The sequence below is a fragment of the Nuphar pumila genome, chromosome 3, assembly GCF_984573655.1.
Source record: "Nuphar pumila chromosome 3, dmNupPumi1.hap1.1, whole genome shotgun sequence".
Taxonomy (NCBI): domain Eukaryota; kingdom Viridiplantae; phylum Streptophyta; class Magnoliopsida; order Nymphaeales; family Nymphaeaceae; genus Nuphar; species Nuphar pumila.
Genome location: NC_143251.1, coordinates 124,391,073 through 124,411,456, shown reverse-complemented (window position 1 = coordinate 124,411,456; position 20,384 = coordinate 124,391,073). Strand labels below are relative to the sequence as shown.

Genomic DNA, 20,384 nt, shown 5'->3' with positions numbered 1-20,384 from the left:
GATTCAGATCAAAATCATATCAATTTGTATCTTTTTTTTCACGTGTATAACTTGCTTTATTCTTTTTCTTACCAGATCTAGCATTATCTTATCCATTTGGGGTTGGAATTCAACCTTCATGTTACTTGATCATGGGTTCCAATTGGATCTGGATGTAAAAGAAACAAGAGAAAAATGAGTGGTAATAAGCATAAAGAAAGTAAAAATTAATAATAATAATAACATGAAAAACACAAAAAACAAGGTACAAGCGAGTGAAAAGCGACAAAGAAAACGAGTGGAAAACAAAAAGAATGCAAGAGAGAATCATTCATTAGTTTAATTAATGAGATTTTGATTAATAAAAGTAGAAGAAGAGGATAAATCTGAAGTGAGAAGCCGCTTTATTCACGCATGAACATATATTATTGGGAGAAAGCAGAGGAAGAAAAAGACGGTATAAAAGGACTAATTCTGGGGAAGACGGGCGGTTTTGCATAGCGACGACTCTGGTTTTCCAGCAGGTGGGGAGAGCAGTTTTTGGAGGTTTTAGGGTCGGGGAAGGGAAGGGCGAGGGAAAAAAAGGATTTTTCCGGTGACAGTGGGTGGTTTTGGTTCGGGATCGCTTCTTCGCGTTGGTGGGTTATGGTGGTGGTGGTGGTGGTGGTGGTAGAGGGAGAGAGATAGAGAGCCATGAGTGCTAATGGGTGCAGCAACAAGATGGAGACGGAGTACATAAGGAGGCACCACAGGCACGAGATCTCGGATAGCCAGTGTACTTCGGCTCTCGTTAAGCATATCAAAGCTCCCGTCCATCTGGTGATCTGATTTTTTTTTTTAATCTTTCTTCTTGTGTTTTTGTTCTAGTTTTTATTGGGTTTTTGTTTTAGATCCCTCTTCTGCTATTTCTTGATTCTCTTCTTTTTCTCCGTTTGTGTGACAGATTCGAGGTTTCTTTTGGCCTTGTAAATCCTGGACTTTGGGAGTCGAGGAGTTTAGGGCGAATTTTAAGTTTTCCTTTTTTTTTCTCTTTTTCTGGTATTTTTATGTGATTGTTTCTTACCGATTAGAAAAAGAAGATTTTTTTTCTTTTTCTGAATCAAGATCGGTTTGTTATTTTTCTTCACCCCCTTTTGTTTTTCTAAGGCGAGGATTGTGTCTGGTTTGATGTGCCATTGTTCGTGAATGGAGGAGCTGCTACTGTTGATCGATTAGGTGTCTGGAGGATTTTTTTTTTCGGGTTCTTTTTTCGCTAAATCGTTCTTGATTCACTCAGAATGTGCGAGTAGGGCGATAAAGATGCAGAGATTTTGATATGCTAGTATGTCCTTCTTGTGAGTAGGAGTTGTTTCTGGATCTGTGTCGGTTATGTTCTGATGAAATTTTTTCATGTTTCAATCGAGAGGGTTGAATTCTGTGGGAGTCTTCTTGTTCCTTGATGCCTTTATATATTTGCTTCTGTCTCTCATTTTTCTTAAGGAGTCATTTGCATTCTGATAACTGTATGGTTATCAACGACATGTTTGTTGGTTTCTCTTTTGGTTTTTATGATTCAAGAAATAGAGAGTCATGCTTGCGCTTGTTTTGACTACGTTTATATCCTCTATTTCCTATCTGCACAGTGCCCGTAGTGACAAATCTGTTGGGGTTTCTTTCAATCTTTCTCAAGATGTGTATGGGGTTGTCTTGATTTTAAATCCTCTAGTTCTTTTTTCCCTTTTTTGTTCTTCTGTTAATGAATTAAGCACATGAGGAGCAAACTTAAACGCCTAAAGATTCTCTGGTTCTGAAGAGGTCTTTACGGTCATGGTGTACAATTACTGACTTTCCTACTTCTCCGAATGATGTAAAAAAATGAACAGGTTTGGTCTCTTGTGCGGAGGTTTGATCAACCTCAGAAATACAAGCCATTCATCAGCAGGTGTGTCGTTCGTGGCGATCTAACAATCGGCAGCGTGAGGGAAGTTAATGTGAAATCTGGCCTTCCGGCAACCACAAGCACTGAGAGATTAGAACTTCTTGATGATGATGAGCACATCCTGAGTGTGAAGATTGTTGGAGGCGACCACAGATTGAAGGTAAAGAGTTTCAGAAACGTCTTTGTTGACTCTCTTTTCTTCTCTTTCAACAGAAATTTGTTGTATATGTTCTAATAACTTTCTGAAATTCATTGTAAATCTGTTGTGCGTCTCTCAACTTCAATGAAATTTAATGGTCCTTTCTATTTTTTATGGAATTGGGGAACGTGGAAGCTCTTTCATACTCTAGGTGTGTAAAATTGATTTGAATTTACCCGACAGAAACAAACGGTTCTGATGGTTTTTTTAGTGGACAATTAGATTTCTGTGACTCCATTGGGCAAGAAATGTTCCAGCTTTATCTCTTCTTGGTCTGTTTCTGTCACCTTGAGAAATGGAAGATGGGATTCAATTTTTGTGTGCGACAACTTTATTTTAACCAAGAGTGGTTGCTTCTGCTCTAACCTTCATTTTCTTGTTCCTCATATAGGTTGTAGAGGTTGACTGTGACAAGTCATGTTCTTCACCTGATTGCTTCGTGCTGGAAACCATATTTTTGTTTCCTGTATAGAGCAAAATCTTTTTAAAAATCAGTTATATGCTACACTGAAAATTGTATATGGAATGGAATGTTGTTTGGTATGAGCATACTGTTAATGTTCCTTAACCAGCTGAAATGAACAGGCTCTTGAACTTTTGTTAGTAACTTAGTATGGAGTAAAAAAAAGACCTTTTAGCTTTATAAAGTTGGATTGTTTAGTGAAGAAACCTTCTTATTTTGGTGCACTCGCTGCACGGTCTTATGTGATGCAGAAATCAGCTTGATAACATGCTATAATAAATTCACTTTGGATGCAAAATTGGCATCTATCTTCAATTGTGTAGTTGATTTTATTTCTCCCCTTCCATTACATGCTTGTACTTAAAGTTTCAAGATTAAAAGACGTTGAAATATGTTTCCGGTCATTTTTCTTAGTCCAACCATCTTAGAACTTTGCTTGTTCTCATATCTGTTACCCACTGTAGAACCAAATCAGTCTTGATTTCACAAAAAATGTTCATAGGACCTTCAGAGTAACCATGGATTGGTAGGATCTGCAAATTCACATCTCAATCTGCACTTCCCATTTAAGAATTGATGATAGAAGAAGATGTCAAATATAAATTTTCTATGCAAGATTGAGAATAAATCAGGTGACCTACTTTGAAGTGATCATTTTCAAATTGGGTGGGGAAACTGGCCATATCGAATTGCAGCCATTTTGAGTTCAACTGTTGGATGCATCATGTGAAACCCTGCGAAAGAACTGACCATTTTTATTTTGGGTGTTTGCAGAACTACACCTCTGTGATCACTCTGCATCCAGAGATCATCGATGGGAGGCCAGGCACGCTGGTGGTCGAGTCGTTTGTTGTGGATGTTCCAGAAGGAAACACAAAGGATGAGACCTGTTACTTTGTCGAGGCTCTCATTAAATGCAACCTCAAGTCACTCTCGGAGGTCTCGGAGCGACTTGCAACGCAGGACAGAACAGAACCCATTGATCGCATGTGAAGTTGTTAGAAGAGGGAGAGAAAGAGATGGTGGAACAAAGGGAGAGTCGAGCTGAGATTGATGCCAAAGTGCACACCATGCACGGAGCCTCGGCTTTCTTTCAAACCAAAAGTTGGTGTCTGTTTGATTCCATTTCTATCGTTTTTTCTGTTTTTCAATTCCAAACTCTTGTTTTTGCCTGTTAGTGCTGAAAATTTCCGGTGCTGTTCCTGTGTTTTCAGTAGCTCATGGGAAAAGAGGAAAAGAGGGGGAGAAAAGGAAAAAAAAAAGAAATCTCAATGAATGAAAACTGTGTCAGACCACTTCTCTGTGATTGGTCGAGGGTGTTGGCTTTGGTCTCACAGGAACCATTTATCTACTCTGTTATGTAAATATCTCCAGTTTTCTTTCTGATTTTCTGTTGAATCATTTTGTTGCTGTTGTGTGGTGTTCATCTGATGACTTTCGGAGTAACCTAATAGGTGTTATTCTTGAGATATGATAGGTGTTTTATATTGAGATAACATCATCAAGCTTTATCCACGCTACCTGCGGTCTGGCTTTAGCTTTAGATAATGGGGGTCGTTATTTTTATTATAATTTTTTGGGGTTGCCAACCTGGGAGATTAAAAACAGAAAAAATTGAAAAGTTTGGATTCATTGAAGACGACAACTGGGGAAACAGTGTACGACCATATGAGCTTCCAAATGAACGGCCTTATAGCGTTTTGGAAGAAAAAAAATCATGATTTGGTCATTTACTGTTTAATGATATCCAATGAAACAGTTGATTGGCAAAGTCTACGAGTTTGCTAAGAATGTGGAAGAGTCATTTAATACTTTTCTGCTTTTTTTGTATTTCTTGTTCGCAGCCTTATAAAACAGGAAAATAAAAAGAGAGGGAAGAAGTGTGTATTCTATTCCTTCTTAGTTTTTGTTTCATTTATGGTCATTCTAGTTGTGGAAAAAGTTGGAATAATCTGGGAACAAAATCAGATCTGGAATGGGATGGAGTTGTATCTGGGTTTTACCTGATGCCGGAGAAGCTTTGCCTGAATCTGACAAAGGTCATCTTCTTCACCGGCTGAAAGGGAAGAGATATAGGATCACGTCAAGGGTGCTTCTTAGGGGGTGTTTGATCGTGGCATCCCGTGGATGTGCGGGACTCCGTGGTGATCAAACACTGTACATGGTGGACAAAATACATGAGAAGCAAAAAAAATATCAATTCAAAATACATGAGAAGTGGAAAAATATCAGTTCTTATTTTTTTCAAATTACCTAAATCTTTAAACATTTTTTATTTTTAGATCCAATTTGAGATCTATATCCGAAGCTAAACTCCATAATAAATATATTAAAACCATAGTTTAAAAACTCGCCTGGTTGATCTGTTGGCTCAGCTTGAATTGCGTCAAAAAAACATGTTTTCTCTGTCAAAAAAAAAAAAGAGGGATAACCATTATTTCTACAGATCCCTTCTTATAGCCTTGGAAGTATCCTCTGCTCCTTTGCTTGTAGTATGTTCCGCTGGAATAGTGGATTTACTTATTAAATTTCTTATTAAGACAAAAAATAATCAATTAAAGTTTCAAGTTAATAGATAATTAAAGCAAATGAATACATATTGATTCTGTAGGAAAAAGCAGCAAAGAGAAAATAAGTTTTTCCCTTATGACTTTTTTGTCAGATGAGATTTATTACTTGTTCATCGAATAGTTGGACCTTCTTAAATTCTTGTTCAAAAAACAAATTTGTCGTTTATACAACGCATGTAATTTTTTTGCACAAATAAACAGTTACAAGTTTAAATAGACAACTGTTCAAATAGGGATCAATTATGGCATGCAACTTATACCCAAATCTCCCCTTAATTATCAACTGTTTGTTCTTTTCTTGTAAAAAATTTCCTTACCTTTTGGTAATAAGTAAAAGTTGCGTAATCATATCAAAGGACAGGTCCCGTTCTCGTCTCGTTCATTTTTTAACATCTCTCTCTCTCTCTCTCTCTCTCTCTCTCGTCCTTTCCCCGTCCGCGGCCTCGCCGCCTGTCTCCACCGCCCCCACCACTGGGGGTTTGTGCATCGCTCCCGCTCGTCGCTCCTCACTCAGAACTCTCTCTTTGTTGGGTGTTCCAGCCACTGCCGGAGCCTTCCCTTCCGCCGGCCGTCTCTCTCTTTCTCTCTCTCTCTCTCTCTCTCTCTGACCCCCTCCTCTTTCCTTTCCCCGTTCTTCTCCTCCTCCTCTTTCCTTTCCCCGTCTGCGGCCTCGCCGGAGCCGCATCGTCGCCAACCCCCTTGCTGGCCGAAGGGCACCACCATTCCGGTCTATCGCCGACTCGTCCCTCCGACGCCGTCTTCCCCTTCTTCCTCTGTTCTTTCTTCGCCTTTTTTTCTCCTTCCCCCTGTGTTCTTTTCCGCTCGAGCGCCGACCGGAGGGCAGCCATTACCTTAACCCTCTTCAGCCACTGTCAGAGACCAGCGAGGCCGTCCTCCCCCGTTCGCCGCCTGTCTCCACCGCCCCCACCACTGGGGCTTTGTGCATCGCTCCCGCTCGTCGCTCCTCACTCAGAACTCTCTCTTTGTTGGGTGTTCCAGCCACTGTCGGAGCCTTCCCTTCCGCCGGCCGTGAAGCCAGGAGAGCGTTCAGCCTCGACTGCACCACCAACCCCACCGTCTCGTCGCTGCGACCCTCGGTGCCCAAAGAGCTCTGGTGGATTCCCTGTTCCTGTTCGAGAGAAAAAGTTTCTCGTCTACCGCCTTCAGATCCTTTCGCGCCTTCATCACGAAGGCATCCTTGTCGAAGCAGCAGGGTAACTCTCTCTCTCTCTCTCTCTCTCTCTCTCTCTCTTTGCTGATGATGAGAGGCAAGTTGCGAGGGTCGGATCGATTTTGGAGTCTCTCGTGTAGTCGGTCAATTTCGCACAACAAAAAAGCTCTCTTGGAGTTAGCGAAGGGTATTAATGCTTGGGCCTTCGCGGTGTCGCTCCAGAAGTGGGGAGTTTCGGTTAGGGTCCCGTTTAGGCTATCTCAGGGATTCTTCGCATCATTATCTGGGTTCTTGGTCCACGGTTTGTGTCGACGAGCGCTTGATATAAGGGATGTTCAGTGGTTTGTCAAGTCTCTTCACAGGGAAGCTTTGGAAGAAAATGAGATTCAAGGGTCGCTCAATGCTCCTTTCTTTCGGCCCTACTCTAACAAGGATGTTCTAGAGGGGTGGAATCTGGTTTGGCCGACGTGGCAACCTTCTTTCTGCAGCCTTAGGCGACGGGCGGATACGTGTCGGGCGAAGCCGGGAGACTGGTGGTGTACTGTCTGTTTCAAACTTAACTTCCGTTCAAGAGTTTTCTGTCACAGGTGTGGCTCGGATCGGTCAAAAATTCGTCATATTATTTGCCTCTCTGGCAAGTCTCGTATGCCGGAACCTTCATCACACGCCAAGCACCGGGTCCATGACCCTCGTCGACCTGTTGTATCTTTCAGTGATGTGGCGCAGGTGTGTACCATGGAGGCAGGTACCTCTTCATTTTCGGCGGTTAAGATAGGTTCGCTTTGGGTACCGTTGAAGGCATCCAGTGCTGTCTGTCCATCCCATGATGTCGGTCGTTCATCAGAGTTATACCGCTCGTATCCTAAAGCGTCCATCGAGAAGCGTCCTTCCAAGCCGACAATCTGTCTCATCCGCCCTGATGAATTAATGAGTAAAACTGCTTTCGAGATGGAGTGTGGGTCCACTTGCGTTGAGATTTCTTCGGGCTCTATATGTTCATCCGGTTTGCCTCTTCAACTATTGGGCCGCCAGCACGATCTTGCTTCTGGGAGTTGTGCTGCATCTGTCGCCCATGATGGATCCTGGGCCCGTTCATTTTTCGATCATCATGGGAGCTTGTGTTCAGTCGATTCTACAATTCGTATTCTGACGATATTCCTACCATGCAAAGGCGTCCTGGTGTGCATGGGGTCTGCCCCAACGTGTGTTTTGGGTTTTACCTGCGTGGTCTCGTTGTCACCTTGCATGCTGCACCCAACTCACTTTTTGAGTTCGGCGGACTGCTTGCCCGATCAAGACGGGGGTTGTCCCATGGAGGGTATCGGAGCATCGGTTCAGGGGAACTCGGGGGCCTCCTGCTTGCAACAAGTGCATCCACAACCTTGTCCAGATTCGTCAAGTTCGGGGGGTGAGTCGCAGGGGGTCGATGACTTGTTTGACATATGGGGTATGTCATTCGTCGAGGCTGTGCAGGCACTAGGAGTGCAGATTTCAATCGGGCAGCTTTCTTCGATCCAACAACAGATTGTTCCTTGAGCACGATCGACGGTCAGGGTCACAAATAGTCTTCGTAGAGCTAAATCATTGGCCCGTTCGCAAGCCCAGATTCAGGCAGATGGCTCTAGCTCAGTTCGACACTCAGCCAGGCAAAGGCGTACTAGGGTGTTGTCTAATTATTTATCATGAAGATGTGTATTTGGAATATTAGAGGCATGAATTGCCCCCGTAAGCAGTTGTTTTTAGCTAATTGGATTAGGTATGAAAGTTCGGATGTCGTTGCAATTTGTGAAACCAAAATGGAGGATATTCCATTAACAGTGGTATCTTTCTTATGGAGAGGTGTGGCATATGCTTTTAAGCCGTCCGTTGGGTTTGCTGGGGGAATCCTGGTTCTTTGGAAAGCTTCTCTTAAGGTGACGATAGTAGATATTGGTCTTTATTCAATCTCCCTTTCTGCAAACTTGTTGTCGTCGCTGCAAGATGTTGTTCTCACCTTTGTGTATGGTCCTGTCGTGTCTACTTCGCGACCAATGTTTTGGGCTGATTTGGATCGAGTTCTGGTTACATTTGGAGCTCTTCAGTGTTTAGGAGAGGATTTCAATTGCCTGTTGTCTACGCAGGATTCTAGTTTACCGGTTCTTCTCAACCCCTCCATTAGGGGGTTTCAGGAGTTTGTTCAGCGGAACCAACTTTACTCAGTACCTCATGTGGGGGAGCAATTCTCGTGGTCAAATATGAGGTCTCACCCTTGCTTGCGGATACTTGATCGCGTTTTTCTCTCCCCAGAACTATTTCACGCAGTTCCGGATGTCACTACTTGTCTGCTGCCACTGACCATGTCCGATCATGGACAAATGACTGTTTCGTGGGGCGCAGGCTTCAAGACGTGTCGTAGGTTCTTCTTTGAGGAATGGTGGCTTCGGGTGCCAGACTTTCAGCAGTTGGTAGGTCAATCGTGGGCTCAACCTGCTACGGGATCTTGGGTGGCCATCCGCATCCATGCTAAGCTTCTTCGTCTTCGAAAACGTATTAAGGAATGACTAAGTTTTAATAACCTGAACAAGTTTAGGTTCATCGGCCAGTGGGAAGCCGAGCTCTCCGATTTGGCCCAACGTCAGGTCGATCTTGTTGGTGTACCGGAGGGTCAAGTGCTTCAGTTGCAGGAGCGTATCGTCGTACTCTCTGCTCTTGTTGCAGAATGGAGAGCACGAGATGAGCTTAGATGGAAGTTGAGGGCTAGAGTTGCATGGTTGGCTAATGGCGATGATAATACACGATTTTTTCATATGAACGCATCAAATAAATACAGTAAGAACCGGATACTCTCGATCGAGATCGATGGATGTCAGTTTGGTCTGCACAATTGCCTACCAGCTATTACTTCTTATTTCTTCAGGTTGTATTCGGCCGACTTAGGCGTCGGGGGTGTCATCGGCGATATGGGCTATAAGCGGTTGGCGGCAAACCAATCTGTTTCTTTGCAGGTTAGATTCACTGAAGTGGAGATTTCGAATGCTATTAACGAACTATCGGGATGGAAGGCACCAGGCCTTGATGGTTTTCACATCGACTTCTTTAAAGCATTTTGGTCAAGTGTTAAAACTGACCTGCTCCACTTGTTCGATGAATTCTATCGTAATGCGAGGTTGCCTAAACCATATCATGTGGCAGTCATCTCTTTGATTCCTAAGAGGCAAGGGGCATCAGACATATCCAACTTCAGGCCGATTTCGGTGATGGGTGCTCTGTATCGCATTATATCTAAGGTGTTGGCTAATCGATTGCGCGCTGTCATTGATCAACTTGTTTCTCCGAACCAGGGTGCTTTTATTCCAGGTCGAAGTTTGCAAGGATCTTTTATTTGTGCAACTGAGCTTCTTCACTCTTTACAGTCGACTGGATCACCGCACTTCATGCTAAAATTGGATTTTCACAAGGCTTATGACAGTCTGGCATGGGATTTTCTGATTGAATCTCTAACAAATATGGGGTTTGGCAATCGGTTTATAGCATGGGTTAAGGAGTTGGCCACAAAATCCGTATCATCAGTTTGCATCAATGGAATGAGAGGGGAAGAATTCAAGTTGGCTAGAGGTGTACGACAGGGTTGTCCTCTAGCACCTATCCTTTTTAATATCGCGGTAGATGGTTTACCTATTCTCATGAAAATGGAAGAAGAAACAGGCTTCTTGGAATCCTTGGGCATTTCTGGTTTTGTTGGTCACACAATTCAATATGCAGACGATACTTTAATATTTGGACATGCGAATGTTAATCAAATGTCCAGGTTGTGCTTCATTATTAAAGTCTTCGCTGCAATTTCAGGCCTTCGCCTGAACGAGAGTAAGTGCGCTCTGGTCTTACTCAATGCTGACCCTCTTCTCCAATCGGCTGCTGCAAGGATCTTCAATTGCCCAATATCCGACCTTCCTGTCAATTTCTTGGGTCTATCGTTGCACTCTCTGCAGCCAGCAGGAACGTCTACTTGGATGTCTACCATAGAGCGGGTGCAAGGGAGATTGCAGGCTTGGAAGGCTCGATATTTATCTTTTGCGGGATGAGTGACGCTCATTCGCCATGTTTTAGCCAGATTACCAGAGTTTCGAATGAGCATGTCTATTATACCGACGATAGTAGAGCAGACGATTAACCGTTTGCTTTCGCACTTCCTTTGGTCTGGGAATGTGTCACACAAAAAGTACCCGCTTGTTTCTTGGCAACAGATCGTTCTCCCGAGGCAGCGAGGCGGCTTGGAGATTCCAGCTCTGAGAAAGAGGAGCATCGTTTTAGTCTTGAAGTGGGCTTGGGAAGCTTTCACATCTCAATCTTCTTGGGCTACGTTTGTTAGGCAAAAATATGGTAGTCTACATGAATCCCTTCTTTCCACACCCAATTCAGTGTGTCACTCGTCCCTCTGGCTGGAGTGGCGGAAGACACTTCGATCCTTCAGTGGCAGAGATCTTAGGCCGGTCCATGGTCTGCCGTGGCTTCACTGGGCCATGGCGAGCGGAGATAGGTTCTCCATTAAGCAAGTTTACCATTCCTTGTTGCTGTCCGGGATGGACTGGTTTCCCAGTGATTGTATGTGGGGTAAGGGACCAACTCCAAGGGCAAAAGCTTTGGCGTGACTTGTGGCTCTGGATCGTGTTCAAACCCAAATTAATGTCAGGAAACAGGGGATTCAATTTCCAAGCATGTGCGTTCTTTGCGAGAAGGCTGTAGAGGACACGACTCACCTATTTTGGCTCTGCCCAGTCGTTCTAGACTTATTTTTTCAAACTTGGGGTGCGCCACCTGTTCAAACTCGTCCGTGCTCCGTTATTCGGGACCTCTTGCTTGGTCCCAGGATTGTACGACACAAAAAAAATGGAGATTATTGTGGCAGGTTTGGTTGCTTTCAGCATGGTGGGTCATATGGACCGAAAGAAACTACATCTTTTTCAGGGGCATCAAATTCGATTTTGGAAGGCTTCGGCAACGGGTCATGTCTGATGTGTATCTGGCTCTTAAGTTACATAGTAGGGGGGAGGGGCTGATCGGCTTGTACTCTGATCTATGCACAATCACCATCTAGATTGTGGTTGTTTTGCTCTTATGTTTCTCTTTTGTCTCTCCCATCCAATATTCTGTTGGATGTATTTTGGTAATGTTGAATGGTGAATGTTCTCTCTCTCTCTCTCTCTCTCTCATTTTTGACAAAAGTTGTTCCAAAACATAATTACTAGGAAGTGAAATGGGTAGGGGAAGTGATGCGTGAGGTGGAAGTAGGGATGGCAGTGGGGCGGGGGACAAGGTCTCCACCCCCGCCTCAAGATTTTATCCTCCACCCCCGCCTCCATCCCCAGCGGGGAATGGATTTTATCCTCCATCCCCGCCTTCATCCCCATTTCATGTCCTCCATCCCCAGTTCAAACGGGGATGAGGCGGGGATATTGTGGGGAAAAGTGGTCGGGGCGGGGATCGTGGCAGGGACGGGGCGGTGCGGGGAAAACTGCATGTCCATCCCCGCCTCCACCCCCAGACGGGGATGGATTTTAACCTTCGTTCCCCGCCTCCATCCCCGTTTCATACCCTTCATCCCCGGTCCAAACGGGGCGAGGCGGGGTGGGGCCCCGCTTTCCCCCGGTCCACTGCCATCCCTAGGTGGAAGAGGGGAATGAGTGTTAACAAGTAGCATGAGCATGAAGCTAGAGTCATTTTGAAAGCGATTGTGAAAACGTATGAGAAGCGAAAAACGGAGGCAAAGCAAGTGAGAAGTGAAAAAACATAAATATTAACATAAAAAACACAAGATACAATGAAGAAACGAAAGGGAAGCTAGTGAGAAACCAAGAGGAAATGAGAGTGCAATGAAGGGGAAACACGCTTCCCATTACATGAGAAGTGAGCTTCCTCATGCACTTCTCGCTTAACCTATGTAACACAAACTCTTCTAACAGGGCACCGTGTCACACCCATGCAGGTGCGACACTGGACAGGGCTTCCTTTGTCAGATGAAGTCAACCAAATTGAGGTCTATTTCTGTCTAAAAGTAGATTCAGTTAACCCTAACCAAGTCCGGTTTTATCTATATTATATAAATAAATACATAAATACACACTAACTTAAAAGTGTGAAAATATATATACCCTTCATGCACCCCCGCACCCAAGTTTTTTTAAAGTGTTGCATCGCCACATTTGCACCCATGTCCGCACCCTCACCTATGTGACATAGCCGGTAACTATGGTTCAACCCAAATAATATACGGAAAATATTGTTATTATCCTTATACCTTTTAACCATGAAAAATATATTAATATCAACATTTTTTTCTCATTTTCTTTCTCTTACTAGATGGATGGGCAAACAATATGCTTAGTTAATCATTTCTACTTGCTCGACTACTAGTGATATTAAAACACATTTGCTTTAATGTTTTTAAATGCATGTATTTAAAAACTAAAATAGCTAATTTTAAACATGCACCTACTTTATTTCATTATTAATTTTATTTTTTGTCCTTATGTATTTAGAGTCAGGTATATGGACAGATAGTTGCACCACTCTAGTAAATGACGAAATATCAGTATTAGTTCTTGTTTTTTTTTTAATGACTAGGAACCCTCACCGAGAATTGGATCACTTAATGGGCCTGCCCCTGCAAAGTAAACCCCAAGTAGGGTCACCGACACCCAAGCCCTAACTGAGCCTATCAGTTAAAGGCATGCGCGCACCCAGTGCGAGTCGAACCCTCGGATGAAGGGGTCAGCACCTTCATCTTATTTTAGATAAAGTTATGAAGGTAAATTTGTTTTTCACAATTACCCATGCTTCTGCTTTCTCATGTTTATTGTATATTATACTCATTCTTATTGGCAAGTACAGGATCTGGTTGGAGAGGGGCCATGGTAGACCAGGATACAATCCCACCTGGGTCTGACCCGGTCCAGACTTGTCAACAAAGGACAGTGAGCATTTGTGCTTCTACCTTGTATTAAATCGTTGATTAATGAACCGTTGCTTCTGAATTGAAATAAATCAGAGAGAGAGAACATTCACCATTCAACCTTACCAAAATACATCCAACAGAATATTGGATATGAGAGAGAAACATAGGAGTAAGACAGCCACAATTTAGATGGTGACTGTGCACACTTCAGGGTATAAGCCGATCAAACCCCCCTCTCTACTATGTAATTGAAGAGCCAGATACACATCAGACATGACTAGTTGGCAAAGCCTTCCAAAATCGAATTTGATGCCCCTGAAGAAGATGTCGTTTCTTTCAGTCCAGATCACCCACCATGCTGAAAACAATCATACCCGTCACAATAATCTTCATTTTTTTGTGCCGTGAAATCACGGGACTAAGCAAGAGGTCTCGAATAACGAAACTCAGACGAGTTTGAACAGACGGTGCAACCCAAGTTTGAAAAAATAAGTCTAGAACGACCGGGCATAGCCAAAATAGGTGAGTCGTGTTCTCTACTGTCTTCTCGCAAAGAACACACATGCTGAGAAATTGAATCCCCCATTTCCTGACATTAATCTGGGTTTGAATACGATCCAGAGCCACTAGCCATGCCAAAGCTTTACCCCTTGGAGATGGCCCCTTAGCCCACATACAATCAATGGGAAACCAGTCCATCCCAGATGTCAACAAAGAATGGTAAACTTGCTTAATGAAGAACCTATCTCCGCTCGCCATTGCCTAATGAAGCCACAGGCGGCCATGAACCGGCCTAAGATCCCTGCCACTGAAGGACCGAAGTGTCTTCCACCACTCCAGTCAGAGGGACAAATGACACACTCAACTGAGCGTCGAAAGAAGAGAGTCAGGTAGACTACCATATTTTTGCCTAACAAAGAGAGAGAGATTTGGAGACCGGAAAATTTTCAAATAAATACCAATGCCTAAAGCTCGAGTTTATACCAATGGGACCTCCACTTGTGTGGCATGAGCAGTTAGTGCAAGTCACCTAGTGTTGGGGCATTGCAAGTTCGAATCCCTATGGTATAGTTGTATAACTGGTACGGGTCTGCCTAACCCCAGCTTTCTCTCTCTCTCTCAAAAAAAAGAAAGCTCGAGTCTATGACTCATATTATATAGGATGTGACTAGAGTTTCACATTCGTTTGCCACTGGCTAGAGTTTCCCAAACCCAAAGCTACGGTATTTTCCTAACTCCCTTTTAAAGGTGTGTCAAGGCACTTTGATTTAGGTTCTTTTTCTTCCGCTATGGAACTCTTTCCTTGCTACTGCCATTTATGTATGTTTTCCAAGATCTTGAATTGTGCATCAAAAGTGTATGCAATAACAATATTAGCATTCTTCAACCATCTAAATCATCAATCCTACCCTCATTTAGTATTAAAACAAACAAAAGACAACAACAACAAGATATCTCCAATCTAAGTAAAGCAAGTAACTATATGAAGCGACATGTTAACCATATAAAAGCAGAGAATCCTAACCTATACGACAAGAGCCAATCCAAGATTTGTCCACACTGCAAATTCAGTTCTTTTGCAAGAGCACGAATAGTGATGATGCCTGGTAAAAGGGAAAAGTGAAAAAGAATTATCATCAATTATTGGTCCTAGAAATCTAGGTCACCAAATAGTTAGGTTACATTGGACCCCACAATCTTTGAATAGTCAAATTACCACCTCCGTAAGTGGTAGCTCTAAATCATTGAAAAACATAAATCTGTGAAACTTTTGAGAATTTTAATTGAGCTCCGAACACCATCCCCCCCCCACATACGTTCTTTTGAGAAAAGAGAAAAACAGAGCCACCTGACTTATCACATAGGATACTAAATGCACCATATAATCAATAATGAACGAGCAAGTTGGGAACCTGACAAAGAACAACCACAACTAGTCGGTATCAAGGACATGGCAAAAAGGACATGAGACACGCCATTTTTTGTGCAATTTTTCATTGAGAATAATATATGAGAGAACCTGACAGGAGATTGAATTGGAGCATCGATCCTTGTGGCAGAGACTAGAGTAGTGTGGCCTTGATACTTCATTTAAATTGCACAATTTGAGGTGACATTTTCTAATTCACATTTAAAACCATGTTAGGGATCCCAGTGCCAGATTTCATGTTAGACAATGATTTCGATCGTTTGTTCAAGGGATACATCTTTCATTCAGGTGCAGAGCAGCTGGAAAGAGATTGGCCAAACCAGAAAAAGGAAATGAAATTTCATATATAGAGAAAATACAAGCAAAAAACAACTGGTTATGTCTATAGATCAACATAGACAGCTGGACCATGTAGAGTCGCAGCATCTTAACCAAGGGATTCCAGTTTGAATCCCAAAAACTTTTGCCAAAACCTACAACCTCAGCCATCCAATCCAGTTGATAGAATTAGTCCAAGAGTCAAAAAATCCCCCCCCCCCCGCCACCCAATAAACATTAGCAAGTGCATGCTGAGGTGTTAAGATGCATGTAGTTTAATGACTTGACTTTCTGCACCTTAATCACCAAAAAACTGTCTAAACATATAACATTTGATATCAGAGCAACCTCCACATCTTGAGTTTGATTCCCAAAATAATTTACCTAGGAAAATGGCTACTTGAACGATAAAGCTTGTAAAAAATAAAAAAACAAATCCGTGTCGGACACGTGTCGAGGTTGGTCCACCGTGTCGGGCCCGGATCCGAGTCTGACCCGGATCCGAGCCTGACCCAGACCCGAGCCTGACCCGGACCTGGGCTCTTGAATGTTCGAGAGCTTGCATCTTTAAAAGATGCAAGCTCGACAGACGAGGGGCAAAACCCTCGCCTCTTCTCTCTCCTCTGTTGTGCCTCTCGTCTCCAAGCATCGACGACCCCCTGTCCTCGGTGACGTCTTCCTCCCGGTGTCTGTTCGATGCCACCACCATCGCTCTACTCCCTCTATGCGGCTCGTCCAGCCATTGCCACTCGTGATAGGTGATAGGAAGATGCCAGTGACAACATCGTCGTCCCCCTTCATCTTCTCTTTATCTCCCCCTCTCGTTGATCACTGACTGTCATCGCCCTTGCTCCAACAGCTCGGCCAACGTCCCCGACGTTGTCGCCTTCACCTGTGTCATCAGTGGACTCTCCCATTGTTGTCGTCTTCCGAGGTTGAACGACGGAGCCGACTCGCTCTTTGTAGCTTGAGCCCGTGCTTACCTACGCTCGCAAGCATATACTGAACTGCAACCCATCAAGGTAGAGGATTCTTGTGTAAAAGGAGAATGAACGGATAAATGTTAAAATAAGAAAAGATAACTAAAAATGAAAGAGGACAATGATATATGTATACGTATAAAATATATACGTAAGTCTTTTAACTTAAGGACGCAGTTTCGTGATCCTTGTTCTCTTTACTTTCCTTGCACTTTCCTTTTCTGTTGCCGCCGCGCTATATGTACTCAGGCTTTTAATTCCTGTTTTTACATTTCATGTATTTTAATTCAAGAACACAGTTTCGTGATCTTTGTCTTCTTTATCTTTCTGCACTTTATTTTGTTGTTGCCCTGCGCTTTATGTGCCATGGTTTTTTACTTGTCTTTACTTTGTCATCGCGGTTTATGTGCCCAGGCTTCTGTTTCGCAATTACTTTCCGCACTTTCTTTTATGTTGCCTCGCACTTTATACGCCAAGGCTTTCTTTTCTTTATGCTCTTATTTTGCATGTTACTTGCTTGCATGTCTAGTTAGCTAAGGTACGGTTTCGTACCTCGTGCACTGCCTTGGGTATGTCACTTGCTTGCGTGTTTGATTGGCTGAAGTACGGTTTTGTACCTCATGCATTGTTTTCAGTATTCACGTAATTGCTTGATTGTTTAGCTAAGGTACGGTTTTGTACCTCGTGTATTGCTTTGAGTAATTCACGCACTTGCCAAGTTGATTAGTTGAGGTACGGTTTCGCACTTTGTGCATTGTCTACGAAGTTTTGTACTTGACACGTGGTTTTGCATTTCGAGGATCGATCCTACTTTACCATCGCATTGTAACATGCACGAACTTTCTCTTTGTTGGCTTGCACTCACTGAGTGCAGCTTTGAGCATATTTCAAATTGTTCATTTGTCTTAAAAGACACGATGCACACTTATGCACTTGATTCTCCAAAAGATGATTTTTAAGCACCAACCTATTTTCGAAACGTATAGTTTTGTAAAGCAGATTTTGAAAGCCTTTTGTGAGATATCGAATAGATCTTCCAAGTTGATATATTTGGGAGAAGTGTTTACAACTTCAATTCGTGTATCCGATATAATTCAGATAACCCTGTTTAAGGGCATGTGCACGAAATAGGCAAAGGTTTTACTGAGGAACCTGCTCTATTGCTAGATCGGTGTTACGTCACCCTTGATGTGAGACTTAATTATTGGTTTTTTTGGCTAAACTAAGATAGTTGACGTTCTTCCTTCACATGATTATTGTTGATGGATTCCTTCGGAGAAATCCATGCCCCTCTCCTCATAGTCGTACCCTTAGTCATGTAAGATATGTTTGGATTACGAGGAGTATGATGAGAGGTTTGTGGTAACCTCGAGACGTGTTTTGACACTTTCTGTTAATCATGTACTGTCGATATTCGCCTAACAGACAAGAAGCTTGTGACAGTCTAAAGGACTTGAGCATGACAAGTTTTGAACTTGAATGGTTACACTATATCTTATCGGCAAAGTATTGTTGTGGGGATTCCTTTTTGAGAAACCCATGCCCCTCTCATCGTAGTTGTACTTTTGAACATGTATGTTGCGTACTACGATGAGTAGGATGTGAGGTCTATAGCTACCTCGAATGTGCAATGACATGTGTTTTGAGATCATCAAAATGATGACATCTTTACCCTCACTGTGAGTTGACCCCTCTCATCGTGGTTTTACTTTTGTATAGGTATATTACGTACTTTGATGAGTAGGATGAGAGGTGTGTGTGGTTGCCTCGAACGTGCATTAGCATGTATAATTCACTCAATGGGGACTATGTGCCTTCACATGCAAGATGTTCGAGCAGGCATAATGGTCCTAAGTATGTGAAATGGGAAGGCGATTAAGAAACCCCCATCGTGCTCATTCAACATGGTTCATCAAGAGAGACGATGGATGGTACAAAACTCTGATGGACAGGCCATTAATGGCAGTTACGGGCAAAAGACTCAGCTTCGCAAGTCATCAAAGTTAGGGAAAATGCTACAAAGATAGCCTTTAGGCCACTTTTGCAGAAGTTTGGATGCATCCATGGGCCAAAAATGCCTCTGGAGATTTACTATCTTGGTCACTAGTCGTTTCCTTAGGAGCGGATTCAGTCAGTCATTCAGGGTATTATAAAATACATGACATAATACACCCCCAGATCGATCTTGACTGTTTCTATATTTTGCCTGTGCATACCCACAATAGCCCGCTAATAATGAGAACAAAATATAACCTGCTCACCTTTTTATGAGATGTATGTGCTGTGACATGACTTACTTGTTTGGTTTCTCTATAGTTCAACGTATACCACTCGTTGAATGATGCACACTTGTTGTGGCGCTGCTATAATTGGTTGAACTGCTTACACAATTTCTTGCTAGTAATAACTAGTTGCTTAGCTGCTCGTATTAGTTAAATGTTTATAATAATAGCATTACGCTAGTTGCAAAATATTAACATGTGACTTGCTACTTGGTTAAATTGTTCGTGCTTGTTGTAATATAGCACTTGTTGGCTTGCGCCCCTTATGATGAATGTGACGGCTTACAGCTCGTAATCTATGAACTCTTTATATGATAAATGTAACTACTCACACCTCATAATCTAGGAACTGTCTACAACTAGAACTAATGCACTTGTACTAGCTGCCTATACTTTGCGGTTAATAATTGTTGTTGTGTGATTGCTTATCACATGTAACTTATAAACTGTTTGTTGTGCAATGACTTACACTTTATGGTTAATATAATTACTTGTTGGTGAACTAAAGAATTCGACGGTTATTGCATGCATGGTAAGTTTTGTTATAATTGCTATCGTATTCAGTTACTCTTCTTACTATGCTTGGTGGAGTTGGTTATTCTCTACCTGTAGAGTTAGTAGGACTGCTACAATTGCTTACTTTGCTTGTTGTTCGTTAATACTTTGCTTTACTAGGGTTTTACTTACCATACTCGATAGCATGTATGGACATCTCTGCTAGTTTTGTTTCTTCTGTTTAGTAGAGTAATTATCTTGCTTATCGTAGTCTTTGGTCCTCCTTATCTTTTGCACTCCTACTAGTTTTTTGCAAAACGGACCCATTTCATGGGCATGTGGTGAACAGGTTGAAGCAGCTTGCGATGGCACGATGACGTGATGAGTTCAAGGCGAGATCATTTCCCTGATATTACGCTTCTAAAGATATTTTGGTAAATATAGTATAGAGCTTATTTAAAAGTCTCTCTTTTGTTTAAACCTTGAATTATTAAAATTGTGTTACCAAAATTCTGTTTTCTCTTTTCAATAAATATATTTGAGTTGCAAATCGGTTTGTAAAAGAAAGTTTGCGCCGTAATGCGTTCAGGGTCTAAGAACTTGCTATTTCAAACATGATTTTTTGCTGAACTCTTATTTCAAACTCTGATAAATAATCGATTTCAAAACTTTCAACCTTTTTTATAAAAAATTTCAAGTCCAAAATTTTGGAGCGTGAACAAGAATGAGATGCTAAAATAAAAATGGTTACCTAGAGTTAAGGGCAGAATGAAAACCATATTGAAGTGGACCGCCGAGAAAGTTGGTTGCAAAGCATACTTGTTTGTTATGGGCCAGGTTTAAGGGCTTTACTTTACACACTTTAATTACCCTAGGACTTTTTGGTACATTTGTTAAGCTCTAACAAAACGGCGATGAAACAAGGGCAGTTTGGTGCTGAAAAGTCTTTATTTTCTAACCATGGAATGCAAGTTAGAAAGACTCAAGGTGAAAAACATGTGAAAACAGAAATTGTATATGAAAATTGAAAACTAGTTATCTCAAAATATTGCTAAAAACGAAAATGAGCTAACATGCTGGCAGCCATATTCCAGCTCCATTGATGGATGGCAGCACTCTTCGTTTTAGTTTTCTACGTCAAATTTTTG

General features: G+C 42.4%; 1 protein-coding gene across 1 annotated transcript; it reads left to right on the top strand.

Moving 5' to 3' along the window:
• The first annotated feature begins 473 nt into the window (after positions 1–473).
• Positions 474–3,825, top strand: LOC149843610 (abscisic acid receptor PYL3-like). Its single transcript, XM_089999962.1, has 3 exons — positions 474–798; positions 1,842–2,057; positions 3,334–3,825. The coding sequence occupies exons 1-3, from the start codon at positions 673–675 to the stop codon at positions 3,550–3,552; spliced, it is 561 nt and encodes a 186-aa protein (XP_089856088.1). The 5' UTR covers positions 474–672; the 3' UTR covers positions 3,553–3,825.
• Positions 3,826–20,384: the final 16,559 nt, after the last annotated feature.